General features: G+C 36.6%; 1 protein-coding gene across 1 annotated transcript in view; it reads right to left on the bottom strand.

Annotated features, from left to right (window-relative positions):
- Positions 1-21341, bottom strand: part of ush2a (Usher syndrome 2A (autosomal recessive, mild)) — a 241331-nt gene that overhangs the window by 103786 nt on the left and 116204 nt on the right. The window contains exons 37-39 of the mRNA XM_067367352.1: positions 13692-13880; positions 5185-5332; positions 2932-3074 (exon numbers count right to left, since the gene is read on the bottom strand). Coding sequence (XP_067223453.1) covers positions 2932-3074; positions 5185-5332; positions 13692-13880 — 480 coding nt within the window. The remainder of the gene's footprint in view (positions 1-2931; positions 3075-5184; positions 5333-13691; positions 13881-21341) is intronic.

Raw genomic sequence — 21341 nt, 5'->3', positions numbered from 1 at the left:
AAACTAAAAACAGTCAATACTGCGGGTGAAAAACAGACCCATCAAGTACATTTAAAATAAAATAAAATCTAAAAGTACCCCCTGGAACCTCATTAGGAATCATGGTTTCAAATGAAATGCCATATTTGAAACTAAAGAAAAAGAAAAATAACCATACAATAACAGAACATCAATGTTAAATCCAAATAAGATGGCAAAAGATGACAATTCAAATATTTATTTATTTATTAGACACTGTAGGTGATTGCTTACACAGCATCTTATATAGGGCAGCTCATGCACACAGCCTATAGTATGTGCTGCTGTGAACATTTCACACAGAGGTGGAGAAATCTCTCTAGAGGGGATTTCTAAATTAGAGATGAAGATGTGCGGGCAGGCTGGGACCCTATCAAAGAAGAAAAAGAGCTAAAGAAAATATGACATACGTTTCTCTCCTCCTATTTCACCTTGCCCATCCTTTCCTCTTCCTTTATCATGCGGCCGGACACATTATTTTGAAGAATCTCCTCAATTCTTTCCTACTGTTAATTTAGTGCGGCTTTGCCGGGTACTATTTCACGTTGATGGGGCGGCTGATGATATGTGTGAGAGTGTTTATTAGCAGTGCCAGGAGCCACTAAAACTCACGCTTTCCCCATAATCCTGCTGCAGAGAGCCGAATATGCCGCATCGAGGCTCTTCACAGCTCATTTCGGAAAAGAAATAAAGGGCTTTTCTCTTTAACAATAACAATCATTTCTCTCCTTCTTGGTAATGCCCAACTGTTCTCAAAGTCATCACCCCTGCCTCAAAGAAAGATATGTGTAAATAGAGCTAGAGTGAAGGGCTCATTTCTGCTGCCAGATACATGCAGATGGAAAGTGAGGAGGAGGATGGTTTTGATTTATATAGCATGCTGATCAGGATTTGACATGTCGCTTGTTTGGGATTAGGTTGACTTTTAGAAGAGCTGCTAATATGGTGCATGCTGGGTCATTGCAGTTTTGGCATATGGTAGAGTATTTACATAAAAGTGCCAGTTTCCTTATTGCAATGCTCAACAAAATAAAGAAATAACTACACATTTAGCCTCCATGCTTTAAAAATCTTTCCAACTTCTGTACTATACGTGAATACTGTATCAACAAACAGTGGTGCCCTAAAAAAAGTATTTTCACATAGATATTTAAGAAATTATATTTAATAAATATATGTATTTAATAGGGCTGTCAAACAATTAATCATTATGACTAATCATATCCAAAATAAAAGTTTGTGTTTACATAATATATGTGTGTGTACTGTGTATAATTATTATGTATATTTAAATACACACATATTTAAGAAATATTTGCATGTATATGCTGTGAATATATTTATATAATTTATATTATATATAAATGAATGCTGGGCAAACAATTAATCATGATTAATCATATCCAAAATAAAAGTTTGTGTTCACATAATATATGTGTGTGCTGTGTATATTATTATTATTATTTTGTATATTTAAAAATATTTGAATGTATATACTGTACATATATTTACATAATTTATATTATATTCACATTTTTCTTAAATATATACATGCATGTGTGTATTTATATATACATTATTATACACAGCACACACACATATATTATGTAAACACAAACTTTTATTTTGGATGCGATTAATCGTGATTAATCATTTGCCCAGCATTAATATAAATATAAATATTTTATATATAAATGTAACACATTTTTCTTAAATATATACATGCATGTGTGTGTGTATTTATATATACATAATAATTATACACAGTACACACACATATATTATGTAAACACAAACTTTTTTTTGGGATGCGATTAATTGCGATTAATCATTTGGCAGCACTAGAAATATGTTAATAATACAAATATTTATTTTATTTTAAAAATAATACAGATATTTTAATAAAATATATTTAAATAAAATTTTATACAGTGATGTCATATCATATGATATCCTTAAGCCAAATTTTGAGTTGATTTCTAAAATGAACATCCATCCATCCATCCATCCATCCATCCAAAGGACTGTCCGTCCATCCATCCATCCATCCATCCATCCATCCATCCATCCATCCATCCATCCATCCATCCATCCATCCATCCATCCATCCATCCATCCATCCATCCAAAAGCTGTTCTCATTCAACCCTAAACTACTACACATATTCTTGAGTGATCAACAACATATCTGATGCCGATTCTTCAAGGCAATTTATGACACCCTCTCAAAGAACAATGCAACCTATGAAAGACATGCTAAGCATCCATAAAGAATACTAATTGCAAGGTGCAAGATCAAGTATACAGACACATGGTGCAACACAAGCAGACAAAAGCAGAATCCAAGACAAGATACAGAACAAAAAGTCTCAATGAGGCTGTGAATGTTACTCAGATCACGTAGTTCTGCTCTCAGATGGAGGGAAAACTCTTCCCAAAAGCAGAAGTTGTGAAGTGCTGCAGGGCATTGTGGGGAGGGGGTAGGGGGTTGTCTCCAAGCATGATAATGAAGAGGTGATGGTCCATAATACAGTGCAATCTGAGTGTATGCAAATACTGGCTCAGTAATTATAATGTATGTGCTAATAGGCTGAAGTATAATTAATTTATAACTTAGCAGAGAGTGTCTGTTATGATCCTTAATATGATTCTATTACAGTAATCAGTCCAAAATGACACCGGCAAGGTCATGTGGAAGAGGCGTACCTTTAACTAGTGATCTCTGCCCACTGGCCCTCTCTCTCTCTCGCTCTCTCTCTCAACACCTGCTCTTCTCTGTGGGACAAGCCTCACAGAGGAACCGCCTGACATGTGGTTAAACACAACACACTCTTTGTGTGCTTAATGATTTTCTGTTGTGTTTGTGAACATTGTATGTGTGTGTGTGTGTGTGTGTTTCAGTTGAGGAACTCACTGTCTTGTGCAGTAAAAAGAGATACCCATGGGCTGCTGGTTTCTCCATGGCTGTTGGACACCAGCAGTCTGAAATGATACTCAGTAAACGGTTCCAGTTCCTTCACCATGTGACTAAAGATGGTCGTCTCATCGTCCATTAACCTGAAGACAGAAATAAATGTGCATGCACAAACATGTTACACTAAACTTAACAGTGTTACATGACAAAAAATTATCTGTTGACATCCCGTAGATGTACTGATATTCTGGAATGTTCATTTTCTTCAGCTTTCAATAAAAGCAATTTTTCCTAGTGTTGACATTATTCCCTAGTGAAATAGAAAGTTTGTGCAGGACATATAAAAGTGTTTAAAAAACTATATACACTTTATTATGGAAACAAATTTCCACTTCAGAGTAAAAAAAAAAAAAAAAAAGGAAAAAAAAGTCACAGTTATGAGAAATAAAGAAGCAATTGTGAGACTACCATACACTACCATTCAAAAGTTTGGATTTACATTTTTTTTTTAAGAAGTCTCTTACACTCAGCAAGGCTGCATTTATTTGATCAAAAATACAGAAAAATATAGTGAGATTATATTACAATTTAAAATAAATGTTGTTTTTTAAATATATATATTTTAAAATGTTATTTTTTCCAATGATGGCAAAGCTGAATTTTTTTCAGAAATCTAATATGTGACCCTGGACCACAAAAGAAAGCTGAATAATTATGCTTTTATAATATTTAAAAATATGGAATCTGAGGCTGCAAAATATTGAGAAAATTGCCTTTAAAGTTGTCCAAATGAAGTCCTTAGCAATGCTTATCCACTTACAAAAATACATTTTTGATATATTTATGCTAGGAAATTTACAAAATATCTACATGAAACATGATCTGTTTTTTGACCCACACAATGTTTTGTTGGTTATTGCTACAAATATACCCATGCTACTTATGACTGGTTTTGTGGTCCAGGGTCATATATGCAGATTGTTGGATGAAAAGTTAAATGTCGCTGAGAACGTTCATGCGGGAGCATTGTTTTGAATGATCGTCTCTAGCATGGTGTTGTTTTCTTGTGTTAAAATAAATGTTTTGCAAAGAATTGGCGTGTCTGTTCTATTTGTTGCAGCTGAAGAGCCGGATGTAACAAGTGGGGGCTCGTCCGGGATTTGAACCCAGGACATCTCTTATTATTATCAATGTTGTGCTGCTTAATATTTTTAGAGAAACTGTGATGCATGTATTTTTTCAGTCTTCTTTGTTCAAAATAAATATTGTTCAAAGTTCAAAATAAATATTGTGTAACATAATATAAATGATTTTAATGTCACTTTTGACCAACTTAATAGGTCCTCGCTGAATAAAAATGTTAACTTCTTTCAAAAATCACAACAAAACTGGTTTTATTCCTATTCTATAGAGCATCTGATTGGCCCAAAAAAAAACCCAAAACAAACAAAAAAACAACACTGTGTGGTGCAGGCTAAGCAATATTTAGCCCGTTTTCTTCACAAAGACTGTAATTCCAGTTCTGACTTAATAGGTGCTTTAAAATTATTAAAATATCTTTTCCATTAAGCAGTTAGCAAAATCAAATCAACAGTGATCTTAGGATTGAATGTGTTCATCAACTTCTATGGTTAGAATATGTCACTATTCTGATGAAAATACAAGCTGATATTTTTATTGAATTGAAATGAAAAAATAGATATAATCACGCTGCATTAAATGGCTTACAAGTCTTGCTGATTGGAACAAATCTTTGCTGGTTTTTAAGAAGCGTCAACTTCCACTGAGCTTCACGATTAAATTTACCATGGAGTATAATAAATAAATCACATGAACAATGAAATACATTTCAAAAGAATCCCAGGAAATGAGGGTGATATATAATACATGCGCCTAGTCATTTATTTATTACAACAGAATGAGAATTCCCCTATTTCTGATTAAATTGCAATTTGTTGTCAGGGAGCATGTAATGCATACATATTAGATAAAACATTTGTTTCTTTCTTTTTTTTCCAAAAGGACAGCCCTGGTCTAGGCCTATTATTTGATATTCCTGTACATCTGCTCTACAACAAGCAACTGCTGCTTTCTTCCCTTTAGATCAAATACTTTAGATACAGATATATCCTGCAAGTCTTAGATCATTTTGTATTTTCAGCACAAAAATGTAGTGTTGATGGTAGCATGTTTGCTGTGGCAGTGGTGTGTACACAGTTAAAGGTCTTGATTATTTTGTTGAGCTGAGCTTACTGGTGAACTTGTGGGGAAGCTGAAGTTTTCATCTGGAGCCTGTAGCGCAGGGGTCCGGGAGCGTTGTGGCGCGCTGGAGCAGCCCAGGCCACCTGCAGCGAGGTGGGGGTGGCAGCTGCCAGCCTGGGGGGCAGGAGGCCATCTGGAGCTGTATGTGGAGAGGATACAGAGGTGAAGTGGAGCAGAGAAAAGACCTGCACGGTGCAGCATATGCTAAAGAACATGGGTAGAAACACTGCTGGGGATGGGAGCATTTTAGGGGTGAGCTTACTGTATATATACACTACAACATATGCTGGACAACAAACACTCACAATGGGACACACTGCGTTTATGGAGGACCTACTGAATGAAATGGGTTTAAAGGGAAAGATTGGTTTTCATTTAGTTGCCAATATTATATGTCAGCTATGTTTAAGCTATTTCTTTACAGTTATTTGGACAACCATTAGGTTTATCTGAACTTTCAGTTTATTCATCAATAGTTAAAACATATAATATAAAAAAGCATCAATATTACTGAAACATTTTTTTTTTATGTCAACATACACAAAAAGTTCCAAAACATATTTTTTTCCAAGAAAAATACTCAACATTGAATAATATGTTTCTTGAGCACCAAATCATAATTTTACAATGATTTCTAAAGGATCGTGTGACGCTGAACCATGTGGAAGAATGAACTGCTGAAAATTCATGGAAGAGAAGAAATTGTTTGTTTTGTTTTTGTGCACAAAAAGTAACCTTGTTGCTTCAAAACATTAAGGATGAACCACTGTAGCCAGGTGGTGATTCGAGAATATTTTTTGTGCGCAAAAAAACCCCCAAAAACATCTTTTTAACAATATTTAGTGATGGCCGATTTCAAAACACTGCTTCATGAAGCTTCGAGCTTTACGAATCAAATCAGTCGCTCGGAGTGCCAAAGTCACATGATTTCAGCAGTTTGGCAGTTTGATACACGATCCGAATCACTGATTCGACTCAAAAGATTTATAATGCTCCAAAGTCGTGTTTTGAAATCGGCCATCACTAGATATTGTTAAAAATGCGTTATTTTACAAACATTTGTGAAAGAATGGGTCGCTCTCAGGAGCTCAGTGAATTCAAGCATGGTACCGTGATAGGTTGCCACCTGTGCAATAAGTCGTATCATGACATTTTCTTCACTACTACATATTCCACGGTCAGCTGTTAGTGGTATCATAACAAAGTGAAAGCAATTAGGAACAACAGCAACTCAGCCACAAAGTGGTAGGCCACAGATGGGGGTTAGTGCATGCTGAGGCACACAGTGTGCAGAAGTCGCCATCTTTCTGCATTCAATAGCTACAGACCTCCAAACTTCGTGTGGCCCTTAGATTAGCTCAAGAACAGTGCATAGTGAGCTTCATGGAAAGGGTTTCCTGGCCAAGCAGCTGCATCCAAGTCTTACATCACCTTACATCACCAAAGCGTCGGATGCAGTGGTGTAAAGCACACCGCCACTGGACTCTAGAGTAGTGGAGACGTGTTCTCTGGAGTGACGAATCATGCTTCTCTGTCTGGCAATCCCATGGATGAGTCTGGGTTTGGCGGTTTCCAGGAGAACGGTACTTGCCTGACTGCATTGTGCCAAGTGTAAAGTTTGATGGAGGGGGGATTATGGTGTGGGGTTGTATTTCAGAACTTGGGCTTGGACCCTTAGTTCCAGTGAAAGGAACTCTTAATGATTCAGCATACCAAGACATTTTGGACAATTTCATGCTCCCAAATTTGTGGGAACAGTTTGGGGATGGCCCATTCCTGTTCCAACATGACTGTGCACCAGTGCACAAAGCAAGGTCCATAAAGACATGGATAAGCAAGTTTGGTGTGGAGGAACTTGACTGGCCTGCAACCAGTCTGACCTCAACCCGACAGAACACCTTTGGGATTAATTAGAGCTGAGACTGTGAGCCAGGCCTTCTCGTCCAACATCAGTGCCTGACCTTATAAATGCGCTTCTAGAAGAATGGTCAAAAATTCCCATAAACACACGTCTAAACCTTATGGAAAACCTTCCCAGAAAAGTTAAAGCTGTTATATCTGCAAAGGATGGGCCAAATCCATATTAAACTCTAAAGATTAAGAATGGGATGTCAATAAATTTATGTGTAGGTAAAGGCAGGTGTCCCAAAACTTTTGGCAATACAGTGTATTTTAAAATATATAAAAATAAAAAGGTCATTTTAATTTGTAATAATATTTTACAAATAACTGTTTTACTGCTTTCTGATCAAATAAATGCAGCCTTGGTAAGCACAAGAATCTTCTTTAAAAAATGTTTTAAAAATCTTACCAACCCCAAACTTTTGAATGGTAGTGTATAGGTTGCAAGTACTGTAAATACAGTGCATTCTTTTTTGTTTTTGTTTTGTTTTAAATATTTAATATTCTGCTGGTGAGGAGTCAAGGGGCTGTGCATATCACAGATTGGAGAGAGAAAGAGACAGGCAGAGAGAGTGGATTGAGAATTCCTCTGTTTTTAAAGAGAGAGAGTCAAGAGAAGGGCGGAGAATGTGAATGGCACTTGTCTAATGGTGCGGCCAGCTCTCTGTGCCTCTGATTTACAAGGACTTCCTGGCCCCTTCTCCGCCTTCTCGCCTCACTTCTAGCCCAACGCACCATCAACCCCATGGATAATACTGCGGCTTCTATTTACTGCGAGAGTCATCCGTCCTCAACACAATCTCACTGGTCAGGGCACTTACACACATACCCTCATACACACATATTCAAATAACATCTGTGAATTTCACAATATTAATACTTTGCATCAAGAATTAAAGGTGCCCTCGAATGAAAAATTTAATTTATCTTGGCATAGTCAAATAACAAGAGTTCAGTACATGGAAATGAGATACAGTGAGTCTCAAACTCCATTGTTTCCTCCTTCTTGTATAAATCTCATTTGCTTAAAAGACTTCCGAAGAACAGGCGAATCTCAACATAACAACGACTGTTACGTAACAGTCGGGGTGTACGCCCCAATATTTGCATATGCCAGCCCATGTTCCCAACATTATGAAAGGCATTACACAAGGGCAGCCAGTAACGTCTGGATCTGTGCACAGCTGAATCATCAGACTAGGTAAGCAAGCAAGAACAATAGCGAAAAATGGCAGATGGAGCAATAATAACTGACATGATCCATGATATCATGATATTTTTAGTGATATTTGTAAATTGTCTTTCTAAATGTTTCATTAGCATGTTGCTAATGTACTGTTAAATGTGGTTAAAGTTACCATCATTTCTTACTGTATTCACGGAGACAAGAGCTGTCGCTATCATTTTTAAACACCTGCAGTCTGTATAATTCATACATACAACTTCATTCTTTATAAATCTCTCCAACAGTGTAGCATTAGCCAATAGCCATGGAGCACAGCCTCAAATCCATTCAGAATCATATGTAAACAATATAACAGTATACAATACTCACATAATCCGATGCGTGCATGCAGTATGCATGACGAACACTTTGTAAAGATCCATTTTGAGGGTTATATTAGCTGTGTAAACTTTGTTTATGCACATTCAGACACATTCAGGGGACACCTTAGACTTATATTACATCTTTTTTTAAATATTACATTATATTACATATATATATTCTTATATTAAATCTTTTTTCTAGGGCACCTTTAATACTGAATGAAAGTGTTGGTGAAATACAATATAATATAATATAATATAATATAATATAATATAATATAATATAATATAATATAATATAATATAATATAATATAATAAATATAATATAATATAATATAATATAATATAATATAATATAATATAATATAATATAATAATATAATATAATATAATATAATATAATATAATATAATATAATATATAATATAAATTCAAAAATTATAAAATAAATAATTAAATTAAAAATGTATAATAATAAATAATTTTGAACTAAAGTGTAACTGCATTTCAACATAGATCTCATGATTTGCAAATTGCTTATATTATCCACAAGTCATTGAGACTATATTACAAAATTGCCTGGAAGCACATGAAAACATCTCAGCCATCACAAAAGAAAACAACTTGATTCTGGGTCTTGTCTCAGTGCTTAGGGAGGACTCCAGGCAAAAATCATCTATTCTGAGGAGCAATCTAGTCAGAATCAGCCTCAATAATACAGCACTCCAATGCTCCAAGTGAAGTCCTTTCACTAAGTGAAGCCTCATTCTCAATCAACCCTCCTCTTGTCCAGCCACAAGAACTCAATAACTGTTGATTACTTAAGTCATTTTGGCCCCACTGAAATAGAATCGCCTTGATAGAATACGAATTAGAATTGAATACGCCCGTGATGGCCAAAGCAAAAAACAAAACAAAGGGTTATGAGGGTGAGACTAAATTCCTGGTTCCGTGGTCTCTGGTGTACAGAGAAATAAATGAGATCAACTCATTGACATTAAAGCAAGAAAAAAAGATGTTAATACTTTGATTGATGAGCGATGGAACTGCCAATTATGTCAATAAAGAGTATGGATATGCCAAGCTGTTGTGGGACTTTCAAAAGCTTGACGTACCCATGCGTCATTTAGGAGGACAGGGTGACAGCCTGATTGAACGGAGAAGGAAGAGACGATGCGGACATCTGAACCGAACCCTACATAGGCTGGCATTCGGGAGCGGGGACGTGGCTCATGCTCAGCGGAGGTCAGTCTCATCGCTCAAATCAGTGGTCCAAAATTAGTTTTACTGCCAGGCTGCAATTTTCATAATGTCCATGTGCTTGTATTAGGCAAGAAAAAGCTCGGCAGAGGGATGCTGCTGCTCTGAGAAGAGTGGATAGGGCTTTGCTGGATGGACTTGGGGATGAAAGCCATTTCACTCTTTTCCTCCATCTGCCTTTGCTGCTATGGCTTTTGGGCAGGAATAAACAGTGAAAAGCCCGGCCAACCAGTCATAAACATAATGATGATGATGAGCATATGGACAGGTCTGGACCATGTCCCTACAGATTGCCGCAGCTCAGAGATGCCAATACTACTTTACATAGTTTGGACCTGAACACCAACACACACATACACACATAGTCTAAAAGAGACTGTGAATTTATCAAGAGACCACCAACTGCACACAAATATTCAATAAAAGGTGACAAAAGTCATATTTGTAAAGTTCTATTTCATAACATGATATATAAGCATACTTCTGCTTTCTGTAGATTCATAAACAGTATTATATGGATATATGTTACAATACAAAAGACTACTTTATGAAAAACAATAGCACGCTAAGGTTTTGATGTTAAAAAATAACTATTTCCATTAGCAGTAGAGTCTTTGTTCTTTGTGTCTGGATGTCTCAAAAGTAGTAATATGGAACATTTTTTCATATGAAATGAAAGTGATCATTAAAATGTAGCATTGGGACTGTAAATAAGTGTATAAATGAACAAAATGCACAACTGTGGCAGATCAAAGTCGGAAATGTTCCAGCTGCCATAGTTACGTATCATTACTCATAGCTGGGCACAGAAAAAAAATTCTTAGAAAAAAAAAAAGGTTTCATACAGTGTATTGCTCTCGACTTCACTACTGTATCAAAAAATATGGGCGTCAACCTCTATGTTCTGCACACTGAGGAATAAACAATATGCTCAAAGCATTTGATTTCTTCTCTAAAGTTTGTATATAGAGAAAAACATAGAGAGATACAGAGAGAAGGAGAGTCTAATGAGAGTAAGACACCCATTGACAAAAGAGTTAATTCATCACAGCCTTATTTCATCAAACAGTCGGCATGAAGCTTCCTTTGTTTCACCTCCCTCCTTCCTCAGGTATATCAAAAGTGTCACTAATCATTTTAAACTATGCACTTTTATGTTTCGTCTGTATCCTAAGCCTTCTACTCCGTCTGTTCTTTGATATAACAAGGACAGTTTGAGACAAGGCTTCAGTTCAGCTCAGACAAACCAAAAGATCTACTGAAAGAAGTGGAGGGAAACGTGTGGTATTTAAAATTTATACTTATGTCTTTGTGTTGAACTTGAACAATTTTGCAGAACTTTAACTTGGGTGTGCTGCTGTTTGTTAACAGGGCCATCTGAGAATGATTGCTCTGTATTTAAAGGCTGGGCATTAACATGGAGTGGCGTTTACAGGTCAGCTTCATCATCTGAGAACATGCAAGGCCATGTCCCATTTCGCCGAATCAATCCTCAATCCATACGCACTCCTCTGGGAATGAGCGCTCCGTTCACCTCCGTGAGAGATGAGACAATGGCAGAGCTCTAGGGTGTCAAACGCTGATGTTTGTTCATGAAACGTGTCCAAGCAACTTCATTTTCTTTTCCCTACAGGAAAATGATCCTCCTTTCAGGTACAGATAGAATAATAATTGTCACAGAACGTTTAAGCAGAGCAGGTTATCAGGCCGAAAGACATATCTCGCCAGTCTCTTTGATCAAGTGTGTGTGTGTGTGTGGATACATTGGTCCTGACTAGGGAATGTACAGCTGTCTGGCCAAAAAATAAGGGTCTAGTCACATTACTTTTACATATGAGCCAAACGACATAGAAGTGATTGTCCGACGATCCTTCAGCTTAAACAAGTATGCGAGTGGTAGGGTAACAAGCTTTAACTGGGCCGGAAAGATCTGAAATAGCATTCAGGAAGCTTTGAAAAAAACAAATTAATATATAATTTTTATTTTATAGGGAAACTGTCAGTAGGATGAAAACTATCACTTTGTCACTTTGTGCCTAGTTATAAGTGAAAGCAGTCAGAGTGTAAAGGAGTAAGAGGGAGAGAAACAAGAAAGAGAAATATAAAACATGAATTATGGGAATGAGCGCTCCTATGAATTATGGGAAATTATGGGAAAGACCAACCAAAAGATCTACTGAATTATGAGAACGTTTGCACTGAATACCCACTCTCATCTGAAGAAACATGTGTCCATTGACCCATCTTTTCAACCATTCCTTCCCACTGAACACAATGGGGGTTGGGAAGGCAGAAATCACTAAATAGTCTTTTTTATCTCCTCCATGGTAATTTACCCTTCCCTTAAACACATATAACCCAGCGCGTGTCACATGCCTCCCAACAGCCATTCTCTGTATAAATCAGCTTAATAAGTTCCCACACCATTAAGTAAAAGGAAGGATGGACCAAGGCCTATTTAACCAATGAGTTGTTACCTTTCATTTGCCTGAGAAGGTCGTAAAAAAGAACATTCTGGAGCCATAAGAGTCATAATTAAAATCAACAACAATTTAACAGTGGGAAAGTGTGGCTCCTTAGTGTGGCAATAAACTTATAGTGGCTACTCTTGTGTGCATACGCTCTTATCTGCCATTGCCATAGACAGGAAATGGCATGTCTTTAGATCACCAGCAGCGGGCATTGTTCTCTGTCAGCCAGCAGATGTCCAATGTCTCCCTACTGGCCCCGTACAAAGCCGCGTTACGGGGCCCAGTAGATTCAGCCTGATCAAACAGCTCGCTCTCTGCCCGTGTGGAGGCATGTGATTAAACATTAGTGCAGAGAGCCTGCAGCTTTGCGTCAAATATTAACCAGGGCTGAAGTTTACAGACTGTCTGTTAATGAAGAACATGACAATATTATGGAAACATAGTGTTTCTATGCTCTAGCCTTCAAAATTGCATATGCGAAAATACACATTTTACTGATGAAGATATGTTTTGGAAGGAAAAATTCAATATCAGGTGATTGCATCATTTTGGTTTGTGTACAAAATCCCAGCGAGTTACTGCATATTGATTTACAACTAACTGCACTAATCATATTCTTGTCAGCTTTCTGGCAGATGCTGATGTTTCAGCCAGTGGAGTTTATGAGATTTCTGAGGATCATTTAGATTCCGTTACTTCCAACCGACTCCTATTTCATATTTCATTATCTGATAATTTCACTTTTTCACCTATAAAAAATAAAAGAAGACAAGAGACAAGGTGCACGACATATACTGTATGCCCCAGATACGGTGAGCTGTGATGCTCATACAAGTGATACAGGCCTGCAACAGTCCTGATCCCACTCCCACTTTCTCTTCCAAATTATTTTTCATCATGTCAGTCTCTACTATCTATATTAAATAAAGCAAGCCCCCTTCCACCCCAAATAAATAAAATAATTAAACAAAAATGATCAATTAAATGAAAATAGATCATTGTCCATTAAATAAATAAACAAGCAAAATGTTCCTGATGAAATGTATACCTTGAATATTAGTAATGCAAGTAACTTTGGATAAAGGTGTCTGCAAAATGAAAATAAAATAAATCCTAACATGTCAAAAAAATAAATTTCTCTAATATTTGTATTTTGGAAACAGTGTTTCTGCAATAACAATTCTCTGGGGATCAGCAAAGTTCAAAACCATAAATCAAGGGCACATATAATCGATGTGTGGCATGTGTCAATTCACCTATTGTATAACTAATGGTAAATGGTGTTTTATTACAAAAAGCTGTGTTTGGTACTGACCTCCTGGTGGGAGAGAGACACTGGTGGGAGAGCTCTCCACACAGCCCTGACTGTTGCAGGCATTCACCAGCACAGTGTAATTAGAATATGGCAGCAGTCCTCCTATGGAAACCCACTGGCCTTCTTTACCAGTGCTGAGCAGCTCTCTCGTCTCTGTCTCTGGTGTTTCGAAACTACTGAAGTTCTGACCTGGAACACACAGAGACACAATTTAACATCAACAAAGACCCATCAAAGGATCAGAGCCACGCTGACCTGTGGACATCTTCAGGAACTTGGATGATGATCACTTTGCCAATATGCTCCTAAATACAGATCCAATTTTCTTGGTTCATCGACTTCAAGGTATCAGCGTGATACATGGGTATTTTGGTTCACAGATCAAACTTGTCTTATAAATTAGAGGAATGCTATTTTCTTTTAAAAGACCTTTTAAGCACTCTGACCCTTTTTAGACTGAGAGGATGTTGGACACTCTGCACTTTGTGTGTGTGTGTGTGTGTGTGTGTGTGTGTGTGTGTGTGTGTGTGTGTGTGTGTGTGTGTGTGTGTGTGTGTGTGTGTGTGTGAACTGCAGTGCCCTGCTGACACAGGGAAGCCCAGGCTTTGGCTGTCTGGGTCTTAATCCAGAAATGGGGATTGATTGCTCTGCCAGCTCAGACATTGATTCAACACACAGGAAGCCGAATCCACAGACCAAAAAAAAAAAAAAAACGTCAAAAAACTGCAAAAATAGATATACAATTTTATAAATAATGGAAGAAAAAAAATTGTGAGTGAGCATATTGTCAATCTGGTAAAAGCCTTATAAAGAGCTGTATTAAAAATAGGAAACAAAGAAAATCCATTAAAAATAAACAAGATGCCCACATACTTAGCCGTAATAAGCATTATGAAAATAAAACACAATGAAAGGATTCTAAAATTTCCCCAAGTGAAATGTGTTTGCCCTTTCAAATTCGCAACCCGAATTAGACTGAGCCACATACACATCTTAAAGGTGAAGTGTTTAACTTTTCTTTAAAAATCTTTCTTGTTCTACTTAATATGCAGAGATTACCATGCAAGTCAAATGCTTGTTGATTTACCTGTACCTATAGATTTACCTGTACATACATATGGCCTGTTCAAGTCATGTCGAAAAGATCGTATTTACAAGTTGAACGCACAACCACAAAGTTGTACATACGAGTGGGAAGCTCGGGATTTTCTTTATGCCCTGATCTTTACGAGTTGGATTTGTTATTTAACAGTGACTTTGTCAGGATAAGCTAATTCCCTGCACAAAATATAATAGCAGTGTAATATATAACAATATAATATGTAACAATAAAGTGTACAGATGCTTCATAAATTAATTAAAAACATTAGAGTTTAAGCTGTATTTTTGTGTAATTAATTAAGGAAGGTAACCGCCATCTTGCACCAAAGAAAGTTACTTGAACTAGTAAGTGGTGTGCAAGTAACAAGAGACTAGTTACTTGTCTCTTGTTACTTGCACACCTGATATCATAAACACGACTTCCCAAGTTGTAAATACGAACTTCCCAAGAGGACTTGAATCAACCACTAGTATAAAACTGTGTCTCTGTGGCAAAGCATTGCTTTGTTTGACCATTCCAGTTAGCCTGAAAACAGCAACACTGACTGAACCAATTGAATGAGTTTGGGGGTGGTGTTATCTACTTGTTTGGCCAAAGGCAAATGGATGTTTGGGCAAACTGTTTGAAAAGAATCATTATTTTTGAATATATTTTCTAAATGCATGTTTTGATCTTATTGTTAGGGTTCAAATCAAAATATCATAACTTAAGATTCAGATCTGCCTCCATCAATTCAACAACCGATGGACAGAATCAAGCCCCTGCCCCACATTTTTTTTCTTTTCGATAATCCGTTTCACTCAGATGTACATCACAATGCGGAAGAAATTTTCTGTTGCTACTACCGTTATATCACGACTTTAACAATAGTGCATGATAAAAACTGCACCAAAATTTCAACCTCCTGCACATTACCATTACAGAAATTTAAACATCTCTTCAGCACTCCAACCCATTGGCTGTAATGTGTTCAGTCAGACCAATGCTTGTGTGCACATTAACCAAGGGGTCAAGAGCCAAGCCTCCAAGTCCCCAGCCACCACCACTTACTGTAATGCAATCGACCGCAGGATATACGGCCCTGCTTGCAAATTAAAAGGGAATTAATTCCCCCAAGTTCTCACCTCTCCTCTGGACCAGATGGACTTCTACCTTCACGGGAAGAGGAAAAAGTGAGGCGTGTGTGTAAGTCCATAACCTTCACCCTTTCCCCATCTAAAGGCCTCTAAATGCAGCATCATAAAGAAATCAATAGGCATGAAGTACCCCAATGACCAGAAGCCCACAAATGTATCTCTCCTCCATTGCTTCAGTCTTTAGCTGATGTTTTAAATGACTGTGCAAGTAACAGAAGAAAAAAAGCTTGTAAAAATGACCTGTTCAAGCAAAAATAAACAAGCTTAATGAATTTATCTGAGGTCTATGCCCTCAAAGAATCATTCTCTGTCATTTACAACTAGCTCAGCCTTTTTTTTTAGTCAAATCTTATAATTGCTTCCAATTTGCCTATTTCGCTTTTGGCGGTTTATAAAACGAACTGCCGCAACAGCATCAGTCTCATTTTTTAAGGGCAAGAGTTTTTTCTCCCCCTTTTTTTTTTTAGCTGGGAGTAAGAAATATGCAGCCAACACACTTTATTTCCACGAAGAGATAAATGGAAGGGTTTGGAGACTAAAGAATATATAACGGTTAAAAAGTCACTTTTTCCCTGAAGCTCTACATAAATCACAGGAGTAGTCAATATTTAATAATGCTAGCCTCGGTCCACAGTCCCTTGATCACCCCTGTCATGTGTAATAGCCCCCACTCCGATTTTTTTGACATAAAAGCTTGGCTTTACTGCAATACTAACATGTAGAGGGGTCATTACTGATCGACATTTCCCTTAATCTGTGATAGCCAGCCACCCGCCGATAAATTCTCCAGCAATCCACTGGGAGAAATCGCTTAAACTCCTTCTCTCCTGGCACAAAAGACAGAGAGAGAGATGCCTGTGGACCTGACCCTGCTAGCTTGGTGTGAACAAACCCTCCCTCTCGAACTACACACTCCACAATAATACAAAAATAAACAGTGCTGAACCCTCTGGAGCCAATGATATAATCAAAGAAGCCAAGAAAAAACATAAAAATACTACTTCACACTCAGCGTAAGCTATCATCTCCATCAGGGGTATCGTTGTAAAAACAGCAACAACAAATGCGTTCCAATTGCGTGGCACAGCAAAGGGAAAACAGGAGTTTGGTTGGAAGAGTCCACTGGCGGTGATCTCACTCTCTCAAATCAATCCTCCTGCACATCATAATCTTGCTCTCTCTGCTCAGAAGAATACTTCAAAGCTCTTGCTCTATGAGAGGGGGGACGTGGCTGCCTTTGTGAGAGGTCACTTCCATCTGCTTGTACTAGGAGATTACAATCTTGAGTCCGTAAGCTGCTCGTCCTGCTTGTCAGATAGCTACTTTTAAGTCTGCTCGGCGTTTGCTGGGCTGCACACTACCTCAGATTGGCCTGAAAGCTGAGGATCCATAGCAAACCGCTGGTATATTAAAGGTGCCCTAGATTGTTTTTTTACAAGATGTAATATAAGTCCTAGGTGTCCCCTGAATGTGTCTGTGAAGTTTCAGCTCAAAATACCCCATATATTTTTTTTAATTAATTTTTTTAACTGCCTATTTTGGGGCATCATTAACTATGCACTGATTTTTTCAGCACGGCCCCTTTAAGAGATGCGTTCCCTTTGCCCCACAAGCTCTCGACTATATTACAGTGCATTTACAAAGTTCACACAGCTAATATAACCCTCAATTGGATCTTTACAAGATGTTCGTCATGCATGCTGTATGCATGCTTCGAATTATGTGAGTAAAGTATTTATTTTGATGGTCACGTTTGATTCTGAATGAGTTTGAGGCTATGCTCTGTGGCTAACGGCTAATTCTACACTGTTGGAGAGATTTATAAAGAATGAAGTTGTGTTTATGCATTATACAGATTGCACATGTTTAAAAATGAAAATAGCAACGACTCTCATCTCCGTGAATACAGTAAGAAATGATGGTAACTTTAACCACATTTAACAGTACATTAGCAACATGCTAATGAAACATTTAGAAAGACAATTTACAAAAATACTAAAAATACTAAAAATATCATGTTATCATGGATCATGTCAGTTATTATTGCTCCATCTGCCATTTTTCGCTGTTGTTCTTGCTTGCTTACCTTGTCTGTGCACAGATCCAGACGTTAATACTGCCTTTCCTTGTCTAATGCGTCGAATGGGCTGGCATTATGCAAATATTGGGGTCATACATATTAATGATCCCGACTGTTACGTAACAGTCGGTGTTATGTTGAGATCCGAGTGTTTTCCGGAAGTCTTTTAAACAAATGAGATTTACATAAGAAGGAGGAAACAATGGAGTTTGAAACTCAATGTATGTCTTTTCCATGTGCTGAACTCTTGTTATTCAACTATGCCGAGGTAAATTCAAATTCTGATTCTAGGGCACCTTTAAGTTTCAGATTCAGCAGTATACTACTCAATGACACAACGAAAGAAAACAACAGCTCAATGGCAATGGTTACTTATTCATATGAGCAACAGAAGTACATTTACATTTATTCATTCAGCAGACACACTTTTATCCAAAGCAACTTACAAATGAGGAATACTAAAAGCGATTCAACATAAGGCAATAAACACGAGAAGTGCAGGTAATACAAAGTTTCAGACATCGTTTAGAATAGTACAAGCTAGAAGAGGGAGAGATTAAGGAATAGTGAAAGCATAGGGAAAGATTTTTTTTGTCAGCAATATGCAGTTAAGTGCTGACGGAAGAGATGAGTTTTCAGCTGTTTCTTGAATATTATCAAGGATTCGGTGTTCCGGATTGGGAAGTTGGGAAGATCATTCCACCAGCAAGAAAGTGTGAATGAAAACTTTCTGCAAAATGATTTTGTGTGTCTCCAAGAAAGCACAAAGTGTTGTCGCTTACTTACCAACCTCAGGCTTTCGGAGGAGATGTAGACTTATAAGAGCAGGTGGAGGGTGCAGAGACCATGGCTGTTCTATGCAAGCATCAATGTCTTGAACTTCTTGAGAGACATAACTGGTGTAAACCCTAATGCTCAAAATAATCAATTGGTTTGAGTAGGAAAAACTTAAATTAAACAAATTAGTTTGGTTTAAATCAACTTTAATGAGTATTTAGTACTTTCTTTTTCTTTCAAGTTCTCAGAACTGATATATTTTAAGTAAACTGAACTGTTACATTGTTTTGAGTTTTATGAACTCATTTCTTTTAATTAAGATGAACTTAAGTTTAACTGAAACTGGGATGGGATTTCTATTTCCCAGCATGCTTTGCCCATGGCACTCGAAAGGGAGAGTAAATGCTAAAATTAAGTGTTATGTAATTATTTTTTTTATTATTTTTTATTGTACAAGATTAATGTTAAGTGGAAGATTTAATAGTGATTAATGTTTTGTTAAGCTAATTTAGTAGAGTTTCTGTTAATGTGGGTTTTTGGAGAGTTATGAGAGCAAGTTAAATGCTTTATATTGCTGTACTCATTCAGCAACCATGCTATTGCTAACATGTTAGCAAATTAGGAAGTTAACTTTGGAAGTTAGGAAGTTGAATTAGCTTGTTATAGCTAGCTAAGTTTACACTAATAAAAACGTTTACATCGAGGTTACATGATAATTTCACGTTAAATGTATGAATTAGCGTACTCAAATATTTTAAGTTAAGAACAATTAAAAATGTATTAGTACAAAATAAAAATCTGCCAGTTCTGCTTACTTAAACTTTGAATTTCTTAACTTAAAAATTGAGTTTGTTTGCTCTAAAATGTCTGAACAATGCAGGTTTAAGTTTGATTAGATTTTAAGAAGCAAATTTTATGTAACCATTGATGTCTCATTGCCCTGATGATTTGAAATATGTTGACAAATGGATATGGTAAATATTTTTTTTTAACATGTAGTATGCCTATTTTCTACTTAGAATAATACTAAAATATTAAAATAATTAGCACACTACCTCAGATTAACTGCAACTTGAGAGTATCCACAGCAAACTGCTTGTATATTAAGTTACATATTCAGCAGTATACAAGTCAATGACACAGAAAAAAACAACAACAACAACAACAACAGCTGAATGGCAAATCTCTGACAAATTTGATTCTTATTTATCCATACAAGCAGCAGAAGTGTATACACGGTAAGGCCTGCGTCCATCAAAGTGGCCGGCTGATTGCTTTGTAAGCGATCTCCCACAAATATTAACGATCAGGTGAGCTCAGCTTAATTAGACGCTGACAGAGTAATATGGCGTTCTGTGAGGCAACCTCTGTTTCTGGTTTTGTTATTTTGTTTTTAGAAACAAGCACATTAAGGGTTATAATTTGCTGATCCTGAATGATTATGCAGTATAAAAATGTCAATGTATTCATTTAGGTAGACTATAGTGAAACACACATACTGTAATACGCACACACAGGCCTGTTGGCAGGATTAAATGTGTAGAATCTGTAAGCTGTACAGATGAACTCCTGATTAATGGAGAGAGACAATCTATTCTATTGGCCTGGCAGACAAAAAGAAGTGCTGACACATAGAGGTGCAGGTCACTCTTTTCATCTGAGACTGGCTGGACTTTGACCAGGAATACACTGAGTTTTGGATGCCTACCAGCAGGATATGTGAAAGAAAGAATGGGGGACTCAGGGTTCAGCATTACACCCAATTCATTCTCATACCGACAGTATATGAATGCAAACTGAATCTTGAAAATTTTAAATATACACTACCAAATCAAATGTTGAGAGCGATTTTCTAATGTTGTTGAAAGAAGTCTCTTATGCTCCCCAAGGCTTCATTTATTTGATCAAAACAGTTTTTATTTATATATATATATATATATATATATATATATATATATATATATATATATATATATATATATATATATATATATATATATATATATATATATATATATATATATATTCTAAAATGTAATTGATTCCTGTCATGACAAATCTGAATTTTCAGCAGCCATTACTCCAGTTTTTAGTGTCACATGATCCTTCAGAAATAATTCGAATTTGCTGATTTGGTGCTTAAGAAGAATTTTGTATTATTGTCAATGTTTAAAACAGTCACTGCTTAATATTTTTGTGGAAACCATGATTTTTTTTTTTTTTCAGGATTCTTTGATGAATAGAAAGTTCAAAAGAAAAGCAATTATTTGAATATGTATATCTTAAATTTTCGATTCATCAAAATATCGACCATTAGCAGCTATCTCACCTAAACTGGGTTCTAATTGGTTCATTGTATTCTAAACTTAATTGGCAAACAATTGTTGAAGCTATTAAGGTGTGCTGACCCAAAAATCTTTTACAAACCTGGGCCAAGTTTAAACCAGTAACCAGGCATCAAGGCTGGCAAAGGGGCATGTCTGACTTTGACATGTATATATTGCCATTATTATGTAATCAAAATGAGAATTATTATTGCTGGTCTTCAATGATAA

The sequence above is a fragment of the Chanodichthys erythropterus genome, chromosome 18 (assembly GCF_024489055.1).
Source record: "Chanodichthys erythropterus isolate Z2021 chromosome 18, ASM2448905v1, whole genome shotgun sequence".
Taxonomy (NCBI): domain Eukaryota; kingdom Metazoa; phylum Chordata; class Actinopteri; order Cypriniformes; family Xenocyprididae; genus Chanodichthys; species Chanodichthys erythropterus.
The sequence above is the reverse complement of the archived record's forward strand: the minus strand, read 5'-3'. Positions and strand labels throughout refer to the sequence as shown.